The 21303-nt window shown below is 42.8% G+C and overlaps 1 protein-coding gene and 1 long non-coding RNA gene across 6 annotated transcripts in view; one reads left to right on the top strand and one right to left on the bottom strand.

The window, feature by feature from the left end:
* Nucleotides 1-21303, bottom strand: part of LNX1 (ligand of numb-protein X 1) — a 185320-nt gene that overhangs the window by 108083 nt on the left and 55934 nt on the right. For all 5 annotated transcript variants that reach the window (XM_043906755.1, XM_043906757.1, XM_043906756.1 and 2 more), the window contains one exon: nt 2070-2562. In XM_043906755.1, the coding sequence (XP_043762690.1) occupies nt 2070-2461 (392 nt within the window). In that variant the 5' untranslated portion in view covers nt 2462-2562. The remainder of the gene's footprint in view (nt 1-2069; nt 2563-21303) is intronic.
* LOC122696585 lies at nt 871-16273 on the top strand. Its single transcript, XR_006341790.1, has 2 exons — nt 871-946; nt 15993-16273. It is a non-coding gene; the product is annotated as an uncharacterized LOC122696585 (long non-coding RNA).

The raw sequence follows: 21303 nt of genomic DNA, 5'->3' as shown, positions 1-21303 counted from the left end.
AAGCCAAGGAGAGCAGGGGCCTCTGGAAGCTGGAGGCCGCAAGGAAAGAGACTCTCCCCAGAGCCAAAGGGAACCAGCCTCCGAACACCTTGACATCAGTGAGACCTGTGTTGGACTCCGAATACTCGGAACTGGAAGGTAACACACTTGGCATTGTTTTAAGCCACTAAGTTTGTGATTGTTACAGCAAAGCAGGAATCGCATACAGCTCCCAAACACAAATGTATTATATAAACGGCAAAGTAGGCAACATGGGAAAGGGCAGGGCGGTCTCCCAGGGCCTTTTCTCCTCCTCTTGCTCCTCACCTCTTTGAGCTGATGTGGCTGCAGTCTCGGCCCTGGCCCTGTGTCAGCATCTGTCTGCATCCACCTCATCTCTGACCCCAGACCCACTGCCCTGCAGGCAAAGCCTCCCCTACCCAGGCAAAACTTGCAGCTAAGGTCACACGCAGACTCCCTTACCCCTTCCCCTCTGGCCATGCTTCCTTCTGGGCACATCCTAGCTTACACACCTGAGATCACAGAGCGTCAGAGGCAACTCACGAACCTGACATAGATGCATTTGGCTCAACATCTAGGGGGGGAAAGTATGTTCATCGACGTAATTACTATGGAAAACATATATGAAGCATTATACCCAGGCGGGTGCTTTGGATGCAAACTTCCATGTTAGAGATTCTGCACGTCCCCAAAGACAAAGACTCAGATTCAGGGCTTAAGGAATGTGACCTTTAGAAAAAAAAACACCCGCACCTGCCTCTCGCCCCTGTCACAACAGGAACCAAGATAAATACCAGTTTCCAAATTTCCTCTTACAAAATAACTCTGGTATTACTGTTCATGTCTTATTAAGCACCTCAGAGGCTCTAAGAGAGGAACTCCTGCGCTGAGACCCGGGACCACCCCCGAGGCTGTCCACAAGAAGTACGCTCAGGAACACAACAGTGTGAGTGGGTGAAATAAGAGGTAGATGGTGGAACGGGAGGTGTTGACTACACGCAGGAGTAGTCACACCACAGTTCTGCATCAGCGCACACCTGTGCTGAAAACCTTGCAGAACAAATCACTAGAAGGACAAAAGTTTCGTTAAGTTTCTCCTCTTAAAAACTTAGTTGAAAATACCTTGTGTCTCCTCAAAGGGTAGCTGGGCTTTGGTATTTCTCCTACAGAGCAAATCATGGGACAAATTGGGAGGGATTTGTTTTCTTACATAAAAAGGCAAGCAATGCCCTCCAGAATATCTTTTTGGGAACCTGAAGCCTCACAAAATAAGATGAGAAAGCTGCTCATTAGCTTCTCCAGTATCTTTCACATTTCAGATACACCCAAATGAAATAAACCAGTCACAAAAGAGCAAATACTGAACGGTGCTTCTTATATGAGGTTTCTAGAGCAGTCAAATTCATGGAGGCAGAAAGCAGAATGGTGGTTGCCAGTGGCTGGAGAGGAAGGAATGAGGGGGGGGTTTATTTTAATTTTTTAAATGGATATGAAGTTTTAGTTCTGGAAGATGAAAAAAACCCTGGAAATGGTTATTGGTGGTGATTGTACATCAGTGTAAACGTACTTAACGTCTCTGAGCCGCACTTTAAAATGCTTTTAAAATGGCAAATTTTATATTATTTATATTTTATCAGAAAATCTCCCCACTGTATAAACACATACCCACACACACTCACACCCCGCGCGCTGTTTCCTCACACCGAACCACAGCCAGAACGCCTCAGCCGCCTCTTTATTTTGAATGAATCCTTTCAGTGGCGGCAAAGCAGAAGGGAAAGAAACAGGCATTTCCGGGAGCACCCAGCCCTTGCAGCAGCAGCCGTGAGGGCGGGGGCTTCTCAGGATTGGCCGAGGGGCAGCCCCTCCCTAGAGAGTGAAAGTGAAAGGCGCTCAGTCGTGTCCGCCTCTTCGCCACCCCATGGACTGTACATTCTCCAGGCCAGAACACTGGAGTGGGTAGGCTTCCCCTTCTTCAGGGGATCTTCTCAACCCAGGGATCGAACCCAGGTCTCCCGCACTGCGGGCGCCTTCTTGACCACTGGGCCGCCAGGGCAGCCCCTCCCTACCTCGTCTGAAAGTGGCGCTCCAGGTCGCAGCGCGGGAGCACCTCGGTGCAGTGGTCCGAGAACGGGCAGGTCACCAGCAGCTTGTTGAGGAGCTTGTTGACCAGGATGTTGGACTTCTGGCAGCGCTGCAGAACCAGGGGCTTGCGATCCACGGGGCAGAAGTCCTTCTCCACCAGGAAGCTGGTGAGGCAGAGGGTGCAGTACGTGTGTCCGCATGGAGTGTCCAGAGGGTCCAGAAGAGCTTGCAGACAGATGTGGCAGATGAGGTCGTCGTCCACGTCTTCCGTGTAGGTGTAGAAGTGGTTTTCCTCGGGGGAGTGGGCTTGGCCACACACCACACACAGTGGGGCAGGGCTGGGATCCGGGTCCTCAGCCGGGTCTGGCTGGTTCATGGTCAGCTGGGGGTGGGTGGAGCAGTAAGACAGGAAGCCAACCCAGGAAAACAGTATTTCCTCCAGAGTAAGTCAGGATCTTCTAGGAGCCATCCACAAACCTGAAAGAGAGAAAGAACTGCTCATCTATCTTGGTTATGGACGTCAGTGGTGCTGCCAATGGACAGAACTGAGCTGTGACTAGGAAGGCCTGGGCCGAGTGACCACTTGGTGACTGACTGACGTGACCTGAAGCCTGGCTTCCTTATGCCTCAGCTTAACTACCTATCTTAGTAGGAATAATACTTACCTCTAACGTCCTCATATTAGTGCAGTGAAAATTATTTGAGAGAAATCTGAGAATGTCCAGAAACAGGCCCTGACAAAACAGACGAGTGATTTGTAAAGTTCTCTGTCAGATCACGACAAGAGGAAAAAGTTAATGTGCTCATGGCTTTCTCTTATCTCTCTTCACTACTTTTCTCTAAAACCCAGAAAATAAAGGACACCTCATAGTCTTCAACTAAATCATCTGAGAAGAAATAAGAGCTGCTGAGGCAGTTGTATTTTTATGATGATGAAAGCATTGTTTTCTTCTGCGTGCATTTCATTTATTCAGTTACTTCACGGTAAAGGTGTTTCCCGAGCCACGCTGCCTGGGCCAATCCTACCGCCACGGCACACCAATGATTTAAGTCTCTATTTCCATGTCTATAAAGTGGAGATAATACTGTAATGGCCTATCTCAGAGGGGTGTTGTGAGGAGTAAATGACATATGAGGCATAAAACTCCTTAGAATTATGCCTGAAATACAGTAAGTGCCCAATAAATATTAACTATTCTTACATATATTTGTTACTGAAGTCATTCTGTCTCCAGCTGAGCTCATTTGGCCTGGAAACTGAAAGGTATAGTTCCTGTCACGGGTCTTTTTGCTTTGTTCTCATAGTTCTCTTTCATTCAATTATACATATATTTTCAAACTAGTAGAATATTATCACACTATGTATTTTCCATTGGTGAAAAGTGAAAGAGTCGCTCAATTGTGTCTGACTCTTTGCAACCTTATGGACTGTAACATGCCAGGTTCCTCTGTCCATGGAATTCTTCAGGCAAGAATATTGAAATGGGTTGCCATTTCCTTCTCCAGGGGATCTTTCCAACCCAGGGATTGAACCTGGGTCACCCACATTGCAAGCAGATTCTATACCATCTGAGCCACCAGGGAAGCTATTTTTCCTTTGGTACAGGAGTTTAAAATGGAGATCTCAACATGCCTGATCAACACCTAGGAAAGTCTCCTGATCAGTCAATAAACATTTTTTTCTTTGCCTTCAATATTTTTTATTAATGAGCTGCAGTAGTGTGAGATTAGTGACAATGATAATCATAAACATCTGATTTCAATAAGCATTTTGTGAGCACCAATCTTGAGCTAGGTAGCAAATTGGCTGTGTGGGGGACCTTCAAGAGAGCTTTAAAGGACATGCCTACCCTCTTGGAGTCCCCAGACCTTCCCAGGGGATGGGACATGACCCAGTACTGAGAAACCCTGGTAAGCAGTGCAGACAGGTCAGCGTTAGGGGACTCGGGGTCAACACTCATGACAATGAAGAATCCTGTAGTGTCCCAGCCCTCAACTCAACTTTCTTCTTTTCCGAAAGTAACTAAAATGACTAAGTTTTCCGCAGAAACATAAAGACAGATGAATCTCCTAACAGGAAACTGACCATGTTTAGAAACAGCACAGCAGTCATAAACTGCCTTACAGTTTTTTCTTTTCCAAGTAAAGTTTGAGGTTGTTTGTACAAACATAGCCTTATCTCAAAAAGAAAATACATTGACTTCAGACTTGTACTGAATCAGCTTACATTTCTGCACTGTGTTAATAAGCCTTGAAGAACACTCTGGTCAAGAGGTAGAAGTAAAGTGCCCCAAATGTGAAAGCGTGTAGAAATCACAGACTTTTATTTAGCATCAGAAGAGATCACTGGAGACAAAGGTAGAGGATACAGGAGGGGGTGAAGCTGTTTATAGTCAAATTTCATAGAAACCTACACAGCTGCTATTTGTCCTCAAGGCTCAGAGAAGATATTAGAACCACACAGGAAATGCTTTCAGTAGCATGAAAAACAGTTCAAAAATAAACATGAAAATGGAAATGGGCCATCGAAAAGACTATCATCTGCTATAGAAAAAAAAGGTCACATATTTTGAACTAAAACCCTACGTCTTCGGCACTCAGAGTTGGGTCAAGTACTCCCACATATTCTTTCTCATTGTGCTGAACGGAAGGGTGATAGGAATACAGGTGGTAGCTCTGCTCCGACCACTGTAACAACAATGTCACACTGGGCCGTTTCCTCGTCGGTGAAAAGGTGGAATTGGACCAGATGTTTGGTTTTCTTCTCACTGTGCTCTGCAAGCTGTGTCAGATGCCTCGGGCTCTTCCAGGGAAGGGAAGGGGGATGGTGGGCTGTGTCCAATTTTCCACTCCACCCAAACCCAGGTCCACTTTTTTTTTTAAATTTATTTTTATTTTATTTTATTTTTTCCATTTATTTTTATTAGTTGGAGGCTAATTACTTCACAACATTTCAGTGGGTTTTGTCATACAGTGACATGAATCAGCCATGGAGTTACCTGTATTCCCCATCCCGATCCCCCCTCCCACCTTCCTCTCCACCCGATTCCTCTGGGTCTTCCCAGTGCACCAGGCCCAAGCACTTGTCTCAAGCATCCCACCTGGGCTGGTGATCTGTTTCACTATAGATAATATACATGATGTTCTCTCAAAACATCCCACCCTTGCCTTCTCCCACGAGTCCAAAAGTCTGTTCTGTACATCTGTGTCTCTTTTTCTGTTTTGCATATATGGTTATCATTACCATCTTTCTAAATTCCATATATATGTGTTAGTATGCTGTAATGTTCTTTATCTTTCTGGCTTACTTCATTCTGTATAATGGGCTCCAGTTTCATCCATCTCATTAGAACTGATTCAAGTGAATTCTTTTTAACAGCTGAGTAATATTCCATGGTGTATATGAAAGAGACACGTGTACCCCAATGTTCATCGCAGCACTGTTTATAGTAGCCAGGACATGGAAGCAACCTAGATGCCCATCCATAGACGAATGGATAAGGAAGCTGTGGTACATATATACCAGCTCCACTTTCATCTCACACATTAGGTTTCTCATAAGATTCTGCTCAAAGGACCATGGCTTAAGGAAAACAAAAACCAAAAAATCCTCCGGACTAGATACTATGAAATCCCTTTCAGAAACAGAGTCCTATGGTTCTGTGCTAATATAATAGAGGTGTTTTCTTGAAGTATTTTAGGGTGGTTGGCTTTGGGGAAATTTTTTTTTCTGGGGCCTATATATATACATGTATATATATGATTATGTTATTTAATCCTTACAAATCCCCAGGGATTTTGTTTTTAAATTAATTGATGAGGAAACTGGGTGTAGTAGGTAAGTAACTCGCCAGTTACACCGAAAAAGAACGAACCAGCAGGGGCTCATAACTCCTTACTGCTCTTCACAACATTGCTCCTTTTCTTCCAGCATCTGTCTAGGAACAGTCAGGATCCAAAAAAAGTAAAAAGGAAAGTGAAAGTCACTCAGTCATGTCCAACTCTTTGAGATCCCATAGAATTCTCTAGGCCGGAGTACTGGAGTGGATAGCCTTTCCCTTCTCCAGGGGATCTTCCCAACCCAGGGACTGAACCCAGGTCTCCCGCACTGCAGGCAGATTCTTTACCATCTGAGATATAAGGGAAGCCCAAGAATACTGGAGCAGGTAGCCTATCCCTTCTCCAGCGGATCTTCCCGACCCAGTAATTGAACCAAATAAAAGAGCCCCAGGAAATTATAAGGTTAAAAATCCCTGTAGGCCCCGTTGCAGATGGAGTTTTCCAAGATCTCTGAATAAAAAGATTCTTTGACTTTACTGAGTGCTAAAATGCCTAAGACAGGATAAGTGGATTGGAGTAAGCAAAAATGGCAGGTTTTAGCTCCAACACCAATTTGTTTTCCTTTTCATTCTTTTTTATCTGAGAGCAATTTGAATTCCCTGGCACTTACTCTTGTGAGTAAACCAGATTCTTCATATAATATTAATGTAAACACTGCTGTATATATTTTTCAACTTTGCTTTAGACTAAATAAAGCCCATATGAATAGACACAGATTATGAGAGAATTGGCTAAAAAAGCAGTTTGGGTTCCAAAAAAAGAAATAGGTAGACTTTTAAAAGTATGATTAATATAATTTACTTGATGTTTCTTATTTCCAGTTTACATCTTATAAATACGTATGATGTGTCATGTTTTTGGACATATATGTGCCTTGCTGATGAACTGAGAAGAAATTATAGAAACTCATTAAGGCTTAAAAGGCAAAATCTTTTGTCCCCTAAGAGGAAGCACGAGGGTCTGTCCATACACGTTAGTCTGTATATCAGCTGTCAGCAGTCTGGGCCTAGCTGGGGTAAGGAGAAAGGGACATGCAAGGTGGCTTTTTTGCAGTTTGGAGTGAGAAAAAGCAGGAAGTAGATTCCTTCCTTGAGTATGTGTACGGGGGTGGGGTGGATATCTTACTCTGCCTTGATACAGCACTGTTGTGACTGAGGAACCATCCTTCCTCCTCGCCTCTGAGTTGGGGAAGAATAGAAGCCTGAGGGGACGTTTACAGAGATGTGCAGTCCACCAGGGTCATGCCAGGAAGTGCCAGGAAAAATAACAATGTCCACCTCTGTTTGTCCTTAATCCCTGCTTCCTTTCCCACTACTTCATCTTGCCTGAAATCTGTCCAGAAGTTCTTCTACCTAACTTTGAAATTCTAAACATCTCTGGTTGACAACAAAGATACATTTCAGAGCAAATGTGAGTCAGCACCATCTGCAACCAAGAGGCTCATTAGAGGTTGTATGTACATTGTCACCTGCACTGGAAAATTCAATAGACTGGAAACTTAGTGGCCTTAAGAACAGCCTTCAGGAGGGTGATTAAGAGGTGCAGACTTCCAGCTACAAAATGAAGGCATTTCATATTTTATAAAATAATATACTCAATAATGCTATAATATCTTCATGTGGTAACATATTGTAACCAGATTATTGTGGTGATCATTTTGTAATGTATAGAAATATTGAGTCACTACGTGCTGCACCAGGAACTACCGTGGTGGTATACTTCAACAAACTTGGGAAAAGAGAGATCATATTTGTAGTTACCAGAGTGGGGGACGAGTTAGAGTGGGTAAATGTAGTCAAAAGATAAAAACTTCCAGTTAAAGGATAAATAACTACTCGGGGATGTGGGCATCCCTGGCGGCTCAGTGGTACAGAATCAGCCTGCCAATGCAGGAGACACAGGTTCAATCCCTAGATCAGGAAGATCCCCTGGAAGAGGAAATGGCAACCTGCTCCAGGATTCTTGCCTGGGAAATCCTGAGGACAGAGGAGCCTGGTGAGCTACAGTCCATGGGGTCACAAAAGAGTCAGACACAACCGAGCGACTAAATGACAACAACCTATTAGGGAGGGAAAGTCTATATACTGACCAAAATTTTTTCTCTCTGGAACTCACCTAACCCCTTCATGGGTGCCATTTAGAGCATGTCTAATTCCTTAAATCCATTTCAGTTATTTGAAGATAGCCCCCAAGTCTTCCCATAGGTTCAGCAGCCTCAGGTGTGTCCGACGTTCCTTTAGGTTTCCAGACTCCAAGAGCCTGACCACACTCTTTTAAAGCAAGCTCTAAACGTATCAGTGTACGTCCCGCAATGTATGGACAGCCTCCAAGACAGAGTGAAATGGGAGTAACCAACTGCTCCCATAGCCAGAGACTGCCTCTGTCTGCTTTCTTGGTGGCAATACACACCTTGGCTGTTACTGCAGTCCTGCCGGAGCTGAGCAGGGGACGTTACCCTGAGCCCTGACGGAAGCTATTAGTAATTCTTGGCCACGGAAGTGAAAAAAAAATTAAGGCTAATGAAGTAGAGAAGTAGATGCTTTAAAAGGCAAAAGCAAGGGCTTGGAGCAGTTTAGAAAATGCAATGATATTTACTGGCATTAGCTAGATTTCTATAAACAAAATAAAGTCCTTAATGGCCAAACAGTTCCAGTACTAGAATTCTCAGCATATAATCTGATCTGAAGAATGAATGGTATTTGGGGAATTTGGTGCTCTCCTATTTGTTTGTAAACATTCCTTTATTTTGACAACTCTTGGTATTTTACAATATCCTGACATACATAACACAAGGGCAATGGAAACCACTTTAAAAAAATGGTAAATCTGAGATCATTTTTCCCATCCAGAGGATAAACATTGATGAGCTTTCACTGAATTCACTATTAATGAAAAAATGAAAATAGGGCCAAGGGCAGCTGATGAAGGGGCAGGTGATGGAATAAACTAGAAATTCTGCAACTTCAAATGCTCTGTACCTCTTCCTGTCCAGCTGCTTTAAAAAAGAAGAAGATGCACAAGTGCTTGAGAAGGAAAATGTACCTAAGGAGGCTTACTAGCCACTCACCTTGGAACATTAGGCTTTTCCATTTATCTGCCAGAAAGCATTGCTTATAGAAAATTCCTACTTAGCCTATGACAAACACAGGAAAAAATCCACTGAAGACATCCCTAAATAACAGATACACTTATCCCACCAGAGCTACGTGGCCCACGTTGCAATATGTAGTGTGTGCTTAGTCACTCAGTCATGTCTGTCTCTTGCAACCCCATGGTCTGTAGCCCGCCAGACTCCTTTATCCATGGGGTATTTTTCCAGGCAAGAATACTGGAGTGGATTGCTGTTTCCTCCTCCAAGGGATCTTCCTGACCCAGAGATCAAACCCATGTCTCATATCTCCTGCATTGCAAGCGAATTCTTTACCACTGAGCCATCGAGGAAGTCCCTATGTTGCAGCCTAAGGCCAAAGGAGATATGAGTCCTGACATACATATGTATTTTTTAATGGTTAATTTCCCCTAGATCATTAAGATAGTTGAAAAAACGTGGGAAACATGAAAAACACATATATTAAATGTACAACATTATTTTAAGTATTTTACTTTACTAAAAACAAAAATTTTTCCCCATAGTTTCACTTTCCTGGCTTTAAAGAAAGCAAGCCCAGCAATACTATTTTCAAAAATCTACCTATTCTTTTGTCTGATTTTCAACTGATGAAACTGCTGTTTGACAATTTCTTTTGACTAAGTGATAACCTTAAATAATCTTTAGATAACGTGAGCTACTGATCCTTGTATTTATTTAAATGTTAATCATTTGTTCATCATGGGTTTTTGCATTAATTTTGGTTTTTTAAAATAATGCATTAAAACAGTACTTATCACAATTACCAGGGTTTTGGGGGTCCCCTTAAAATTAACACCCAAAGGTAAGCGCTGCACTTGCCTCACCGACCCATGGCCCTGTCACTGTTGTTATTTCAGAGACTCAGGTAGAGAGAGCTGTGTGTTGAGGCCATGGTTAGGACTCAGCTCTGCTTCCAACCACCTCTGTGGGTCTCAATATTTTCCTTGTACCTGCCCTGATTCCCAGTCAGCTGCAATGGCAAAAGCGAAGAATTACAACCTTGTCACAGGTGCACCACTAACTTTTAACCAAGGTCTAAATTGATCTGACTGATCGTTGTATTGATACATGCTTGATAGAGGCACCAGGTGAGCAATCTGCTGACGGGTTCAGGAGGCAGGAGGAAGAACTTTCTTCAAATGAGAGGAAGAAAATGTAACCTAAGGCCAGGTCCCCAAAACAATGACAAAACAACTGAATCCTGAAATAGCTTTGTTTTGTGGGTATATAAGAGAGCCCATTCAAGTAATAGAAAGAGTTCTCTCAAGGAAGGACACTGTGTGAACTGTTGCTACACAAACAATGTGACACTTGGCCCTACTTGGGGGAGAGATAAATTAGGAGGTTGGGATTAACACATATGCACCACTATATATAAGACAGATAACCAACAAGGATCTACTGTATAGCACAAGGAACTATACTAAATATTTTTAATAACCTATACAGTAAAAGAACCTGAGGAAAATATACATATATATATATAAAACTGAATCACTGTGTTATATACCTGAAACTAACATGATATTGTGATTCAACTACACTTCGACTTTTAAAATTAAAAAAAAAAAAAAAGAATTAGCCTTAAAAAAAAAAAACGAAACTGAGCTTAAGGTTTTCCTGCTGTTGATGATGCTTTAAAATTTGGATGAAGCTCCGCAGGGCGGAATGGCTGCAGAGCTGGTTTCGAACTGGTCACTGTGGCCATGTCTCAGTACAGAGACAGTACAGATCATAGACATAGTCAGGAACATAGTCTGGAAATGTGAAGACAGCTATACACCCTCTGAGCAAAAGGGTGGGACAATGCCGATAGATTCCTGTAACACCAATGGCCTTGCCTCCCTTTCTACAATGATTATCAGTCCAACCACTGCCCTGGCTCTGGCTTCAACACCTAAATTAGATTATTGGGGGAAAGAAATTGCCAAAGTCAGGGCAAACTCTATCTTTCTCTATTCAGTTCAGTTCAGTCGCTCAGCCATGTCCAACTCTTTGCGACCGCATGGACTGTAGCATGCCAGGCCTCCCTGTCCATCACCAGCTCCTGGAGTTTACTCAAACTTATGTTCATTGAGTCGGTGATGCCATCCAGCCATCTCATCCTCTCTTGTCCGCTTCTCCTCCTGCCTTCAATCTTTCCCAGCATCAGGGTCTTTTCAAATGAGTCAGTTCTTCCCATCAGGTGACCAAAGTATTGGAGCATCAGTCCTTCCAATGAATATTCAGAACTGATTTCCTTTAGGATGGACCGGTTGGATCTCCTTGCTGTCCAAGGGACTCTCAAGAGTCTTCTCCAACACCACAGTTCAAAAGCATCAATTCTTCAGTGCTCAGCTTTCTTTATAGTCCAACTCTCACATCCATACATGACTACTGGAAAAACCATAACTTTGGCTAGATGGACCTTTGTTTGCAAAGTAATGTCTCTGCTTTTTAATATGCTATTTAGGTTGGTCATAGCTTTTCTTCCAAGGAGCAGTGCCTTTTAATTTCATGGCTGCAGTCACCATCTGCAGTGATTCTTGGGAGCCCCCCAAAATAAAGTCTGTCACTGTTTCCATTGTTTCTCCATCTATTTGCCATGAAGTGATGGGACCAGATGCCATGATCTTAGTTTTCTGAATGTTGAGTTTTAAGCCAGTTTTTTCACTCTCCTCTTTCACTTTCATCAAGAGGCTCTTTAGTTCTTCACTTTCTGCCATAGGGTTGTGTCATCTGAATATCTGAGGTTATTGCTGTTTCTCCTGGCAATCTTGATTCCAGCTTGTGTTTCATCCAGCCCAGCATTTCTCATGATGTACTCTGCATATAAGTTAAATAAGCAGGGTGACAACATACAGCCTTGACCTACTCCTTTCCCGATTTGGAACCAGTCTGTTGTTCCATGTCCAGTTCTAACTATTGCTTCCTGACCTGCATACAGGTTTCTCAAGAGGCAGGTCAGGTGGTCTGGTGTTTCCATCTCTTTAAGAATTTTCCACAGTTTGTTGTGATCCACACAGTCAAAGTCTTTGGCATAGTCAGTCAAGAAGAAGTAGACGATTTTTCTGGAACTCTCTTGCTTTTTCGATGATCCAACAGTTGTTGGCAATTTGATCTCTGGTTCCTCTACCTTTTCTAAAACCAGCTTGAACATCTGGAAGTTCATGGTTCACGTATTATTGAAGCCTGGCATGGAGAATTTTGAGCATTACTTTACTAGCATGTGAGATGAGTGCAATTTTGTGGTGGTTTGAGCATTCTTTGGCATTGCCTTTCTTTGGGATTGGAATGAAAACTGACCTTTTCCAGTCCTGTGGCCACTGCTGAGTTTTCCAAATTTGCCAGCGTATTGAGTGTAGCCCTTTCACGGCATCATCGTTTAGGATTTGAAACAGCTCAACTGGAATTCTATCACCTCCACTAGCTTTGTTTGTAGTGATGCTTCCTAAGGCCCACTTGACTTCACATTCCAGGATGTCTGGCTCTAGGTGAGTGATTATAGCATCTTGATTATCTGGGTCATGAAGATCTTTTTTGGCTAGTTCTTCTGTGTATTCTTGCCACCTCTTCTTAATATCTTCTAGGTATTAAGAGGGTTAGGTTAGGCCCATACCATTTCTGTCCTTTATTGTGCCCATCTTTGCATGAAATGTTCCCTTGGTATCTCTAAGTTTCTTGAAGAGATCTCTAGTCTTTCCCATTCTATTGTTTTCCTCTATTTCTTTGCACTGATCACCCAGGAAGGCTTTCTTATCTCTCCTTGCTATTCTTTGGAACTCTGCATTCAGATGGGTATATCTTTCCTTTCCTCCTTTGCTTTTTGCTTCTCTTCATTTCACAGCTATTTGTAAGGCCTCCTCAGACAGCCATTTTGCATTTTTGCATTTCTTTTTCTTAGAGATGGTCTTGACTCCTGCCTCCTGTACAATGTCACGAACCTCTGTCCATAGATCTTCAGGCACTCTATCAGATCTAATCTCTTGAATCCATTTGTCACTTCCACTGTATAATCATAAGGGATTTGATTTAGGTCATACCTGAATGGTCTAGGGGTTATCTCTACTCTCTTCAGTTTAAGTCTGAATTTGGCAATAAGGAGTTCATGATCTGAGCCACCGTCAGCTCCCGGTCTTGTTTTTGCTGACTGTATAGAGTTTCTCCATCTTTGGCTGCAAAGAATATAATCAATCTGATTTCGGTATTGACCATCTGGTGATGTCCATGTGTAGAGTCTTCTCTTGTGTTGTTGGAAGAGGGTGTTTGCTATGACCAGTGTGCTCTCTTGGCAAAACTCCATTGGCCTTTGCCCTGCTTCATTCTTTCTCTATTAAACAATGTAAATTTATAGTTACATGTTAAATTATGGATAAATTGTGTGAGACTTGCAGGTATCAAAGTGCCATCATTTTTTTTTTTATAAATACCAACTTTGAATTAAGATATATAAGAGGCTAGACAAATGCTCTGGGGGCTATACCTTAACTTACATTTGTAGTGGGGAGAAATCAGGGTCTTTGATGGGCTTCCCTGTTGGCTCAGAAACATGACTGAAGCAACTTAGCACACTGGTGACCCAGGTGGTAAAAAGTGTGCCTGTAATGCAGGAGATCTGGGCTCAGTCCCTGGGTCAGAAAGATGCCATGGAGAAGGGCATGGCAACCCACCCCAGTATTCTTGCTTGGATAATTCCATGGACAGAGAAGCCTGGCGGGCTACAGTACATGGGATTGCAAAGAGATAGACATGACTAAGTGACTTACATTTCCGTTTCCAGGTACTTTAGTGATCTGAATAAAAATAGTCATGCACCAGATAAAAACTATCTTCAAACCAAGAGCCTGGGTTGGAAGTGGAGGTGGGGAGACGGGGGTACCATATGCATTGCAGGGGAAAGAGAGGGGAAAGAGGGAGGGCAGGTGTGTACGGGCTACATAGGTCAGGGTTAGCTCTGCTCCTACTTAATATCTAAATCACCAGTCTCTAAGAGAGAGTAATTCATTAACACAGTCTATAAATGACACCTGTCTGTATAGTGTTGCCAACACTATAAAAGACAGAAAAAAAATACAAATGATCTTTAAAGAGGTTGAAATATAGTCAGGAAATTAAAGGAAAATTGAACTAAAAAGAGAACATGTGATATATCTGGAGTCAATAACTGAGAAGATGTTCAGAAAGTGGGAAAAACAAGGGGAATGTTAAATGAGAAGAAATTCAAGTTTTAGAAATCAGTGATGGACTTTCACCAGCTCCTCTTGGAGAGGAGCTTTGTCTATCTTGTCAGAAAATTTTACTGCCTTTCCCCTGCGGTGTCAAGGCACATCTTTCAAACTTGGGTTTGTTTGTAAGAACTCTGGCCCATAAAAGACATCCTTCCACTTCCTGGTCTACCAACATACTGAGATGGAACTGACCCCTGCCAACAGCAAAATCTAGGCTGAATATTCTGCATTGACCAGCGGCTCATGGCCCTTGCAGTCAGTTGCCGCAGGGTCCTGGGCAGGGCTGATGTCAGATGAGAAGTATGGTGAGGAAGCAGACTGGTCTTCTTACACTCACGGCTGAAAAACATATTTGTGCTGCGCTGTGCTTAGTCGCTCAGTTGTGTCTGACCCTTTGTGACCCCATGGACCACAGCCTGCCAGGCTCCTCTGTCCCTGGGGATTCTCTAGGCAAGAACACTGGAGTGGGTTGCCATGCCGTCCTCCAGGGGATCTTCCCAACCTAGGGATTGAACCCAGGTCTCCTGCATTGCAGGTGGATTCTTAACCGTCTGAGCCACCATGGAAGCCCAAGAATACTGGAGTGGGTAGCCTAAACATACTTAGGAAATGCTTTTTTTTTTTTTTTTTTTTAACATATAACCAAGATTTAAGGAAGAAAGGACAAGGTGGAGGAAGATATTTAAGTGCTCAACATTTCTCTACTGTTTCAATTCTACAGTATTTACCTCTTACATTCCTGACACTTGTCTGCATTTCTGTGGCAGTTCCCATAGGCAATTCAATTTCATCCTCAATGAGTTTGTCTAATTAAGAAAATGGAGCTTTCATATAAACAAACAAACCAACTTAAAACAGTGTAAGAAAACACACAATAAGCATGGTCCTCCAAAATAGGAGCCAGGGACAAGTGTGGAGGAATAGAGTGAGGAAGCAGTGTGGTGTGGCTCAGAACAGTCAAGGAAAGTTCTTGGAACAGATTGTCCTCAGGGAGGGTCACGAAAGATAAATGAAATTTGGGCAGGTTGGAAGAAATCCAGGCAGAAGGAAGAAACTGAGCAAATTCTTCAAGGAAAAGGAATCCACTCTCTGGTGTCTGGTGTTCCCACATGACTGAGATTTTAAACTTATTAAGAAGTCACAGGGATTTGAGTTGGGTGATGATCTTAGATTCTCACCAAGAGCAAGAATCCTCTTTATGACATGCTGGGGGATGACCTACTGGCTTCTGTTCGAAACATCTCCAATGATGGACTCAGGGTTGAGTGGAGGAATCACTTCCTTAGCCAGAATACCACCTATCTTATCTGTTAAAGCAACCTAGGATGACCGTCACTGATTTGTTTTTGTAGATTCATCATACTAGTGACTGAAAAGGTTCAGCAGGTCTTTAGCATATAAAATACTTAACAATTGTATTTTGAACTTTGAACACAGGAATAAATAATGGTAGTGGTGAAGGTTGCCAGTTCTGTTTCTCCCTGCCTGTACTTTGCCCAATATTTCAATCTCCAAGTAGATAAGGAATTTCATCATAAGAAGTGGGAGGGGCCTATGTGTAGGAATGTCCCTCCCAAAGATATGCCCACATCCTAACTCCTAGTACCTGAGTGTGACCTTATTAGAAAAACAGTCTTGTCTTTGATGATAAAAGTAAGTTAAAGATCTTGAAATGAGATCATCCTGGATTTTCTGATTTACCCCAAATCCAATGACAAGTGTCTCTTTAGAGACAGAGGAAGAGAAGACTTGGGGAGACGGTGATGTGGAGACAGAGAAGGCACGGGGGAGATGGTGATGTGGAGACAGAGAAGACACGGGGAGACGGTGATGTGGAAACCGAGGTTGGAATGAAGCAGCCACAAGCCTGGGGCACCAGGAGGCACGGAAGCTGAAAGAGGCAAAGAAGGATCCTTTTCTGGAGCTTCCAGTGGAAGCAGGGCTCTGCCAATGTCTTGATTTCACACTCTAGCTTCCAGAATTGTGAGGAAATAAACTCATGTTGTTTTGAGATGCCAAGTGTGTGGTAATTCATTTCTGCAGTAATAGGAAATGAACACAGGGCTCTGTATACCCAGAAGGGGGTACACATTCCCCATGATCTTTTCCAATGCTTCTCTACAGGATTCAGGGACAATATTGTGAGCAGTTCTGCTCTAGTATAAAAACCTAATTTTCTTTTAATCCATAGCTAAGCAAGAACACAGATGTCTCCAGAGATGGCTGTTAAACCAAATTTCTAGGGCTCCAAGGGAGAAAAAAGAACTACAGGTAGAATAGCTGAATTTGTGCATGTGTTGTGGAAGGCATAAGACAAGCATAATGATAATAGTTAATGAGGAATCTGAAAACACCAGATGACTCATGTGTTAACGTGAGTATGCTTGAGCCCAAACATGTAGTGTACTATTCAAAAAAGGCCACGTGACTGTGAGAGCAGTCATAAGCAAGTTATGTAAATCATCTCAACAGATAGCAATGACATATTTGGACCTCACCATCATATGTGTGTTATTGCCACGCTCCATGCCAAGAAGCTATTAAAGAAAATTCTTGTAGAGTTTCCACTCTGCTATTGGTGAAGTCTTTTCTGTCCCTGTGACAAATGCATCAAACATAAGAAGCAACTAAGAGTCACTGGAAAATAATGGTGGAAGTGAAGTCCACACATTCTAAGTCACATATTAATGATATATATTTAAAAAATCTCTGGTTAATTGGGGCAGAACTTAGCCACTGACAGAAGCGTATCGTCAGTCCACCATGTCAAAGTGTGGCTCCCTAAATGCGAGAGAGGGTGGGGGAGGGCACGAGATATTCTTCTGGAAAGACAGACCCAGCAGGGCAGGGTGAAGAGAACAGGGGTAGAAAACCACAAATCTCAAATTTGGGGGTCATCTTGTCTCTCCTCTACTTGAATCCCAGGAATCCCTTCTCTCCCCTCCTTTTTAGATTATATTTTATAATGTAAAATAAAACATAATTATTATTAGTTAATGAGCAGTTCACTAAGTGCAAGATACTATGTTGGACACTTTTCATGTATTTTCTCAGTTAATCTTTAGAATGACCCTATGAGATCAGTGATTAAATCCTTATTGTACAGATGAGCAGTATGTGCTGCTAAAGAGATGCAAATCTTCTTTGTCATTCATTCATCCAGTAAACATGTGAAGTTGCTCAGTCATGTCTGACTCTTTGGGACTCCATGGACTGTAGCCTACCAGGTTCTTCCATCCATGGGATTTTACAGGCAAGAATACTGGAGTGGGTTGCCATTGTACTAGGTACTAAATATATAAATATTTATAAATATATAAAACAATCACCTTCAGACAGGGAACTCACTGCCCTACAAGACAGTCTACTGGATTTTTAGACAACTCTAATTCTTTGAAAGTTCTGCCTTATGTTGATCTGAACCATATCTGTGGGTAAGCAACAGGTCACTGTGTTGTCCTCATCTTAGAACCAAAGGAGAGGAAAAGATAAATGGAAGATGTTTATAGAGGAGAGTCAACGTTTTCTGTTTCTTATTTCAGCTCAGTGCAGTTTCTGTGCTTTGCAATTTGCATGTCTTTCATGTAAACCTTTATTCTTTGGAGATAATAGATAGTTAAATCCTATTAACCCAGAAAGAGTGATGTAGTCTTCCTTCCAAAGAGTTTGGAAAAGCCCATGTTATTTAGAGGCCCTGTCAGAGAACAATAAATTTGCCACCCACATAAAAGTGAGTCTATACGTTGCCAGCACACAAATATCAGGACGAGTTATGTACACCAGAGAGTCCACAAATGCTGAGGCAAGGGGGAGGATACATTTTAGAGTACCTCTCATAAGTCCCCTCTCGGCAGCATCGTACAGAATGGTCTTTTAAGTAGTCAGAATCCTAGCAGACCTTATCTTCTCTACTTTAAGTGAGGACTTCAAGTCTAAAAAGGAGATGCTGGAAGCCAGGAAGCCAGGAATCACCACTCCAGGAAACCCCACTGTTTATTTGCATCGCAGAATCCTACTACCCACAGTTCTGCAAAGGACCAGGCATTTCAGCTGACAGCACCTCTAGCTTGGAACTCCAAGATAAACAAGATATCAATAATCTTTGTTACCAGATTCTCCTTTTAAGCCTTTGGGGGCCTTTTGGGAAATCTGTTTTGCTCAGAGAGTCTTTGGTTCTCAATTTACTACTCTTTCAATCATTATTATACCCAAACTGTGGCATGACCCAGGAAGTCTAGCTATATCCAATATAATAATTGTTTCCTCTAATACTACAGAATTTAACACTTATTGAGTGCTTTCTATATAGCAGGCGCTTTATATGAAACCATTTCAGTTATTCCTCACAATAGCACTGGGTTTGGTAAGTTTTCTGTTTTCCAGATGATGAAACTGAGACAAAGAGATATTCAATTACTGATTTAGTTTGATAATTAACCTGATGGAACTGGCCCAGATCTGACTGATTCTAGCCACTATGCCTTCCTTTCAAGAAAATAATAGTTGACAGTGTGCCAAGGACTGTTCTAAGCACTTTAAACATTTCAATTCATTTCAGCTTCACAATTTTCTTAATAGCTGAGGTAAAGTAAGGTTAAATAACCCATCCCAGGTTACAAGGCTAGTAGGAGGTGGAGATGGGTTTTGAACTCAGGGAGACTGGTGGCAAAAAACAGGCCACTGTTCTAATGCAGTAGCACCATTCCACCTAGAATTCAATAAATAAGACTAATATTTCCTAATGAGGCATGTGGCCACTCCCCTGCAGCCAACCTGACCTACTCACATAGGTGCACCGCCCATCCAGCTTCTGTTATGGGGCCTGGGGATGTGAAACATAACACATTGACGTCCCTTTTGGGGGAAAAGGTAAATATGGAAACTGATGGATGGGGAGGTTGAGGTGCATCTCCAGGTTCCCCTGAGCAAGCTAGTAATCAGTTCAAGGTTGTGAACCCCTGATCTCAACCCACTAGGCGGTTACCTTGCTCTTGATGATGAAAAGGAACGTTATCTTTTCAGGATAAGATGAGACCTGGAGAAGCTCCCAGGGCACTGGGAACACGCCTGCCCTCACGCAATGGCTCAAGGTCATCAAAGGGCACATGACGGTCTACTGAGGGGGTGATCGTATCCACAAGACCTCCCGGTTCCCCTTCCTCAGTCCAGGGAGGGCTCCTCCTCCCAGGGACTTAGCCCTGCCGCTCACCAGGCTGCAGTCGAGGAGACCAAGCACAGTCTGCCCTGGAGATAACACAGTTGAGAGCAGAGAGGGCTGTCTGCCAAGTCAGACTGCACAAATGCCGACAGAATGTTTCCCCCGAAAGCCTGCGGAGGACCACATTTTGTGGGGCTGTTGTACAGGGATGAGAGTCTCGAGGAGCGAAAAGGCAGGAGTAATAACATGGCTAGCAGCTCCTAAAGCTGGCCTGGGAGAACGGCTGAAACCAGTCTGCCTGGCCCGTTTAAAGACACAGTTTAAGCATCTTCCTCCCTCCTGCCTGCTTCCTTTCTCTGCACTGTGAACATCGGTGTGAACTACTTACAAGGAATAACCATAACAAGAACTATCAGGGTTCCTGACAATTGCAACCACATTAGACCTTTTATCTCAGAAAGGTCAGACTATTTACTCTAGCAATCCAGATAAATACCCTCAGGAAGGCTGGATCTAGCCTTTGCTTGGCACCCACTTGACACCAGGCAGTGGCCACTAGCTGCTCTGTATATGTTACCTCATGTACTTCTCAGGACCATCTTATGTTGTTGGGATTATTAGTTCTCGCTTTACTGATGAAGAAACGGGGGCTGAGAGAAGTAATATGAGGAAGATGTAAATGGAAGAGGCTGTACAGTTTTCAATCAAGCCATTTTACACCTAACCAAGGGATGGAGTTACTACAGGAAGGGAACCACTGTGGATCTTTTCATCCCTGTGAGCAAAACTCATGTACACACTCTTTCTTATATCTGGGGGCATAGTATCCATAGCTTTGTTCCTTTAATAGTCAGGAGCCCTGACATATAGTGATAAAATGATTTGTTTAATCATACATTACCTACTATGCAGAGACCTAATGAACCACGGCCCACAGAGGGAAGGAAATATAGTGAAGAGGTTTGTGACTTTAAGGACACAATTTTATCCAGAAGATTTAGGATCTAAGAGATCTTTTTCTCTCTTGTGCTGATAAAACTCTGAATCAAGTGAGGCTATTGGTGAAGGACAAGCAGCCACCACCCAAACAGAAGGCTCAGGGGAGAAGGGCAGACTCAAAGGTCAGCTGAAGGGCAACACAAGCCTCCGAGGAGTGAGAGAGACTGGCAACACGCGCGAGGCAGAGTCTCGGGGGAGAAGCAAGCGTCTGAGACTAAAGTGTTCTCAATTCGTGTCAATTTATACTCTAGGAGAACTGACATGTACTTTGAATTTCTGGGTGGATGAATATGAATATTTATAGGAATAGGAATATTCCTAACAGGTGATTCCCTGGCTAACTGAAATCTCAGAAAAATAGCCCATGAAGGAATCCAGGATGAAATGCCTCCCTCACAGGTTGACTTTTCTCCCCATTTTCCAGCTCATCCCAGTAGGGAGCCAGGTTTGGAGATGGTTTCTTTTCCTCTAACAACAGTATTGGGTGGAGAGTGTGTGTGGTTCCTGGACCATCCAGAACAGAAGTGGTAACAGTCTGTGTGGTCAGGATTAAGAAAACAAAATGGATTCTAGAGGTAAAATTACTCAAGAAAGAAAGGTCCTGGCAGAACAGTCTCCTTGGTATATTTGCAAAGAAAAGGTAGAGAGAAAAAAAAAAAATGGAAGAGTTCCAAAAAATTATGTATCAGACCTGAATTTATATTCTTGTAAACACTGAGGAAATGATCTTTACTTTAGCCAAAGGTCAGCAGGCAGCCAACTCAGGGTCTGAATGTAAACAATTCTAATCCAAGTCTGTGAAGCAGTTTTAAAAAGAATAAAGGACAAAGAAAACAGTAGACTTCTCTAGAGAAGAAAGAGGGAAGAAGACTGGAGTGCAGGCT

Source organism: Cervus elaphus, chromosome 6, assembly GCF_910594005.1.
Source record: "Cervus elaphus chromosome 6, mCerEla1.1, whole genome shotgun sequence".
Lineage (NCBI taxonomy): Eukaryota > Metazoa > Chordata > Mammalia > Artiodactyla > Cervidae > Cervus > Cervus elaphus.
Note: the sequence above shows the minus strand (reverse complement) of the source record. Positions and strands in the feature narration are given on the sequence as shown.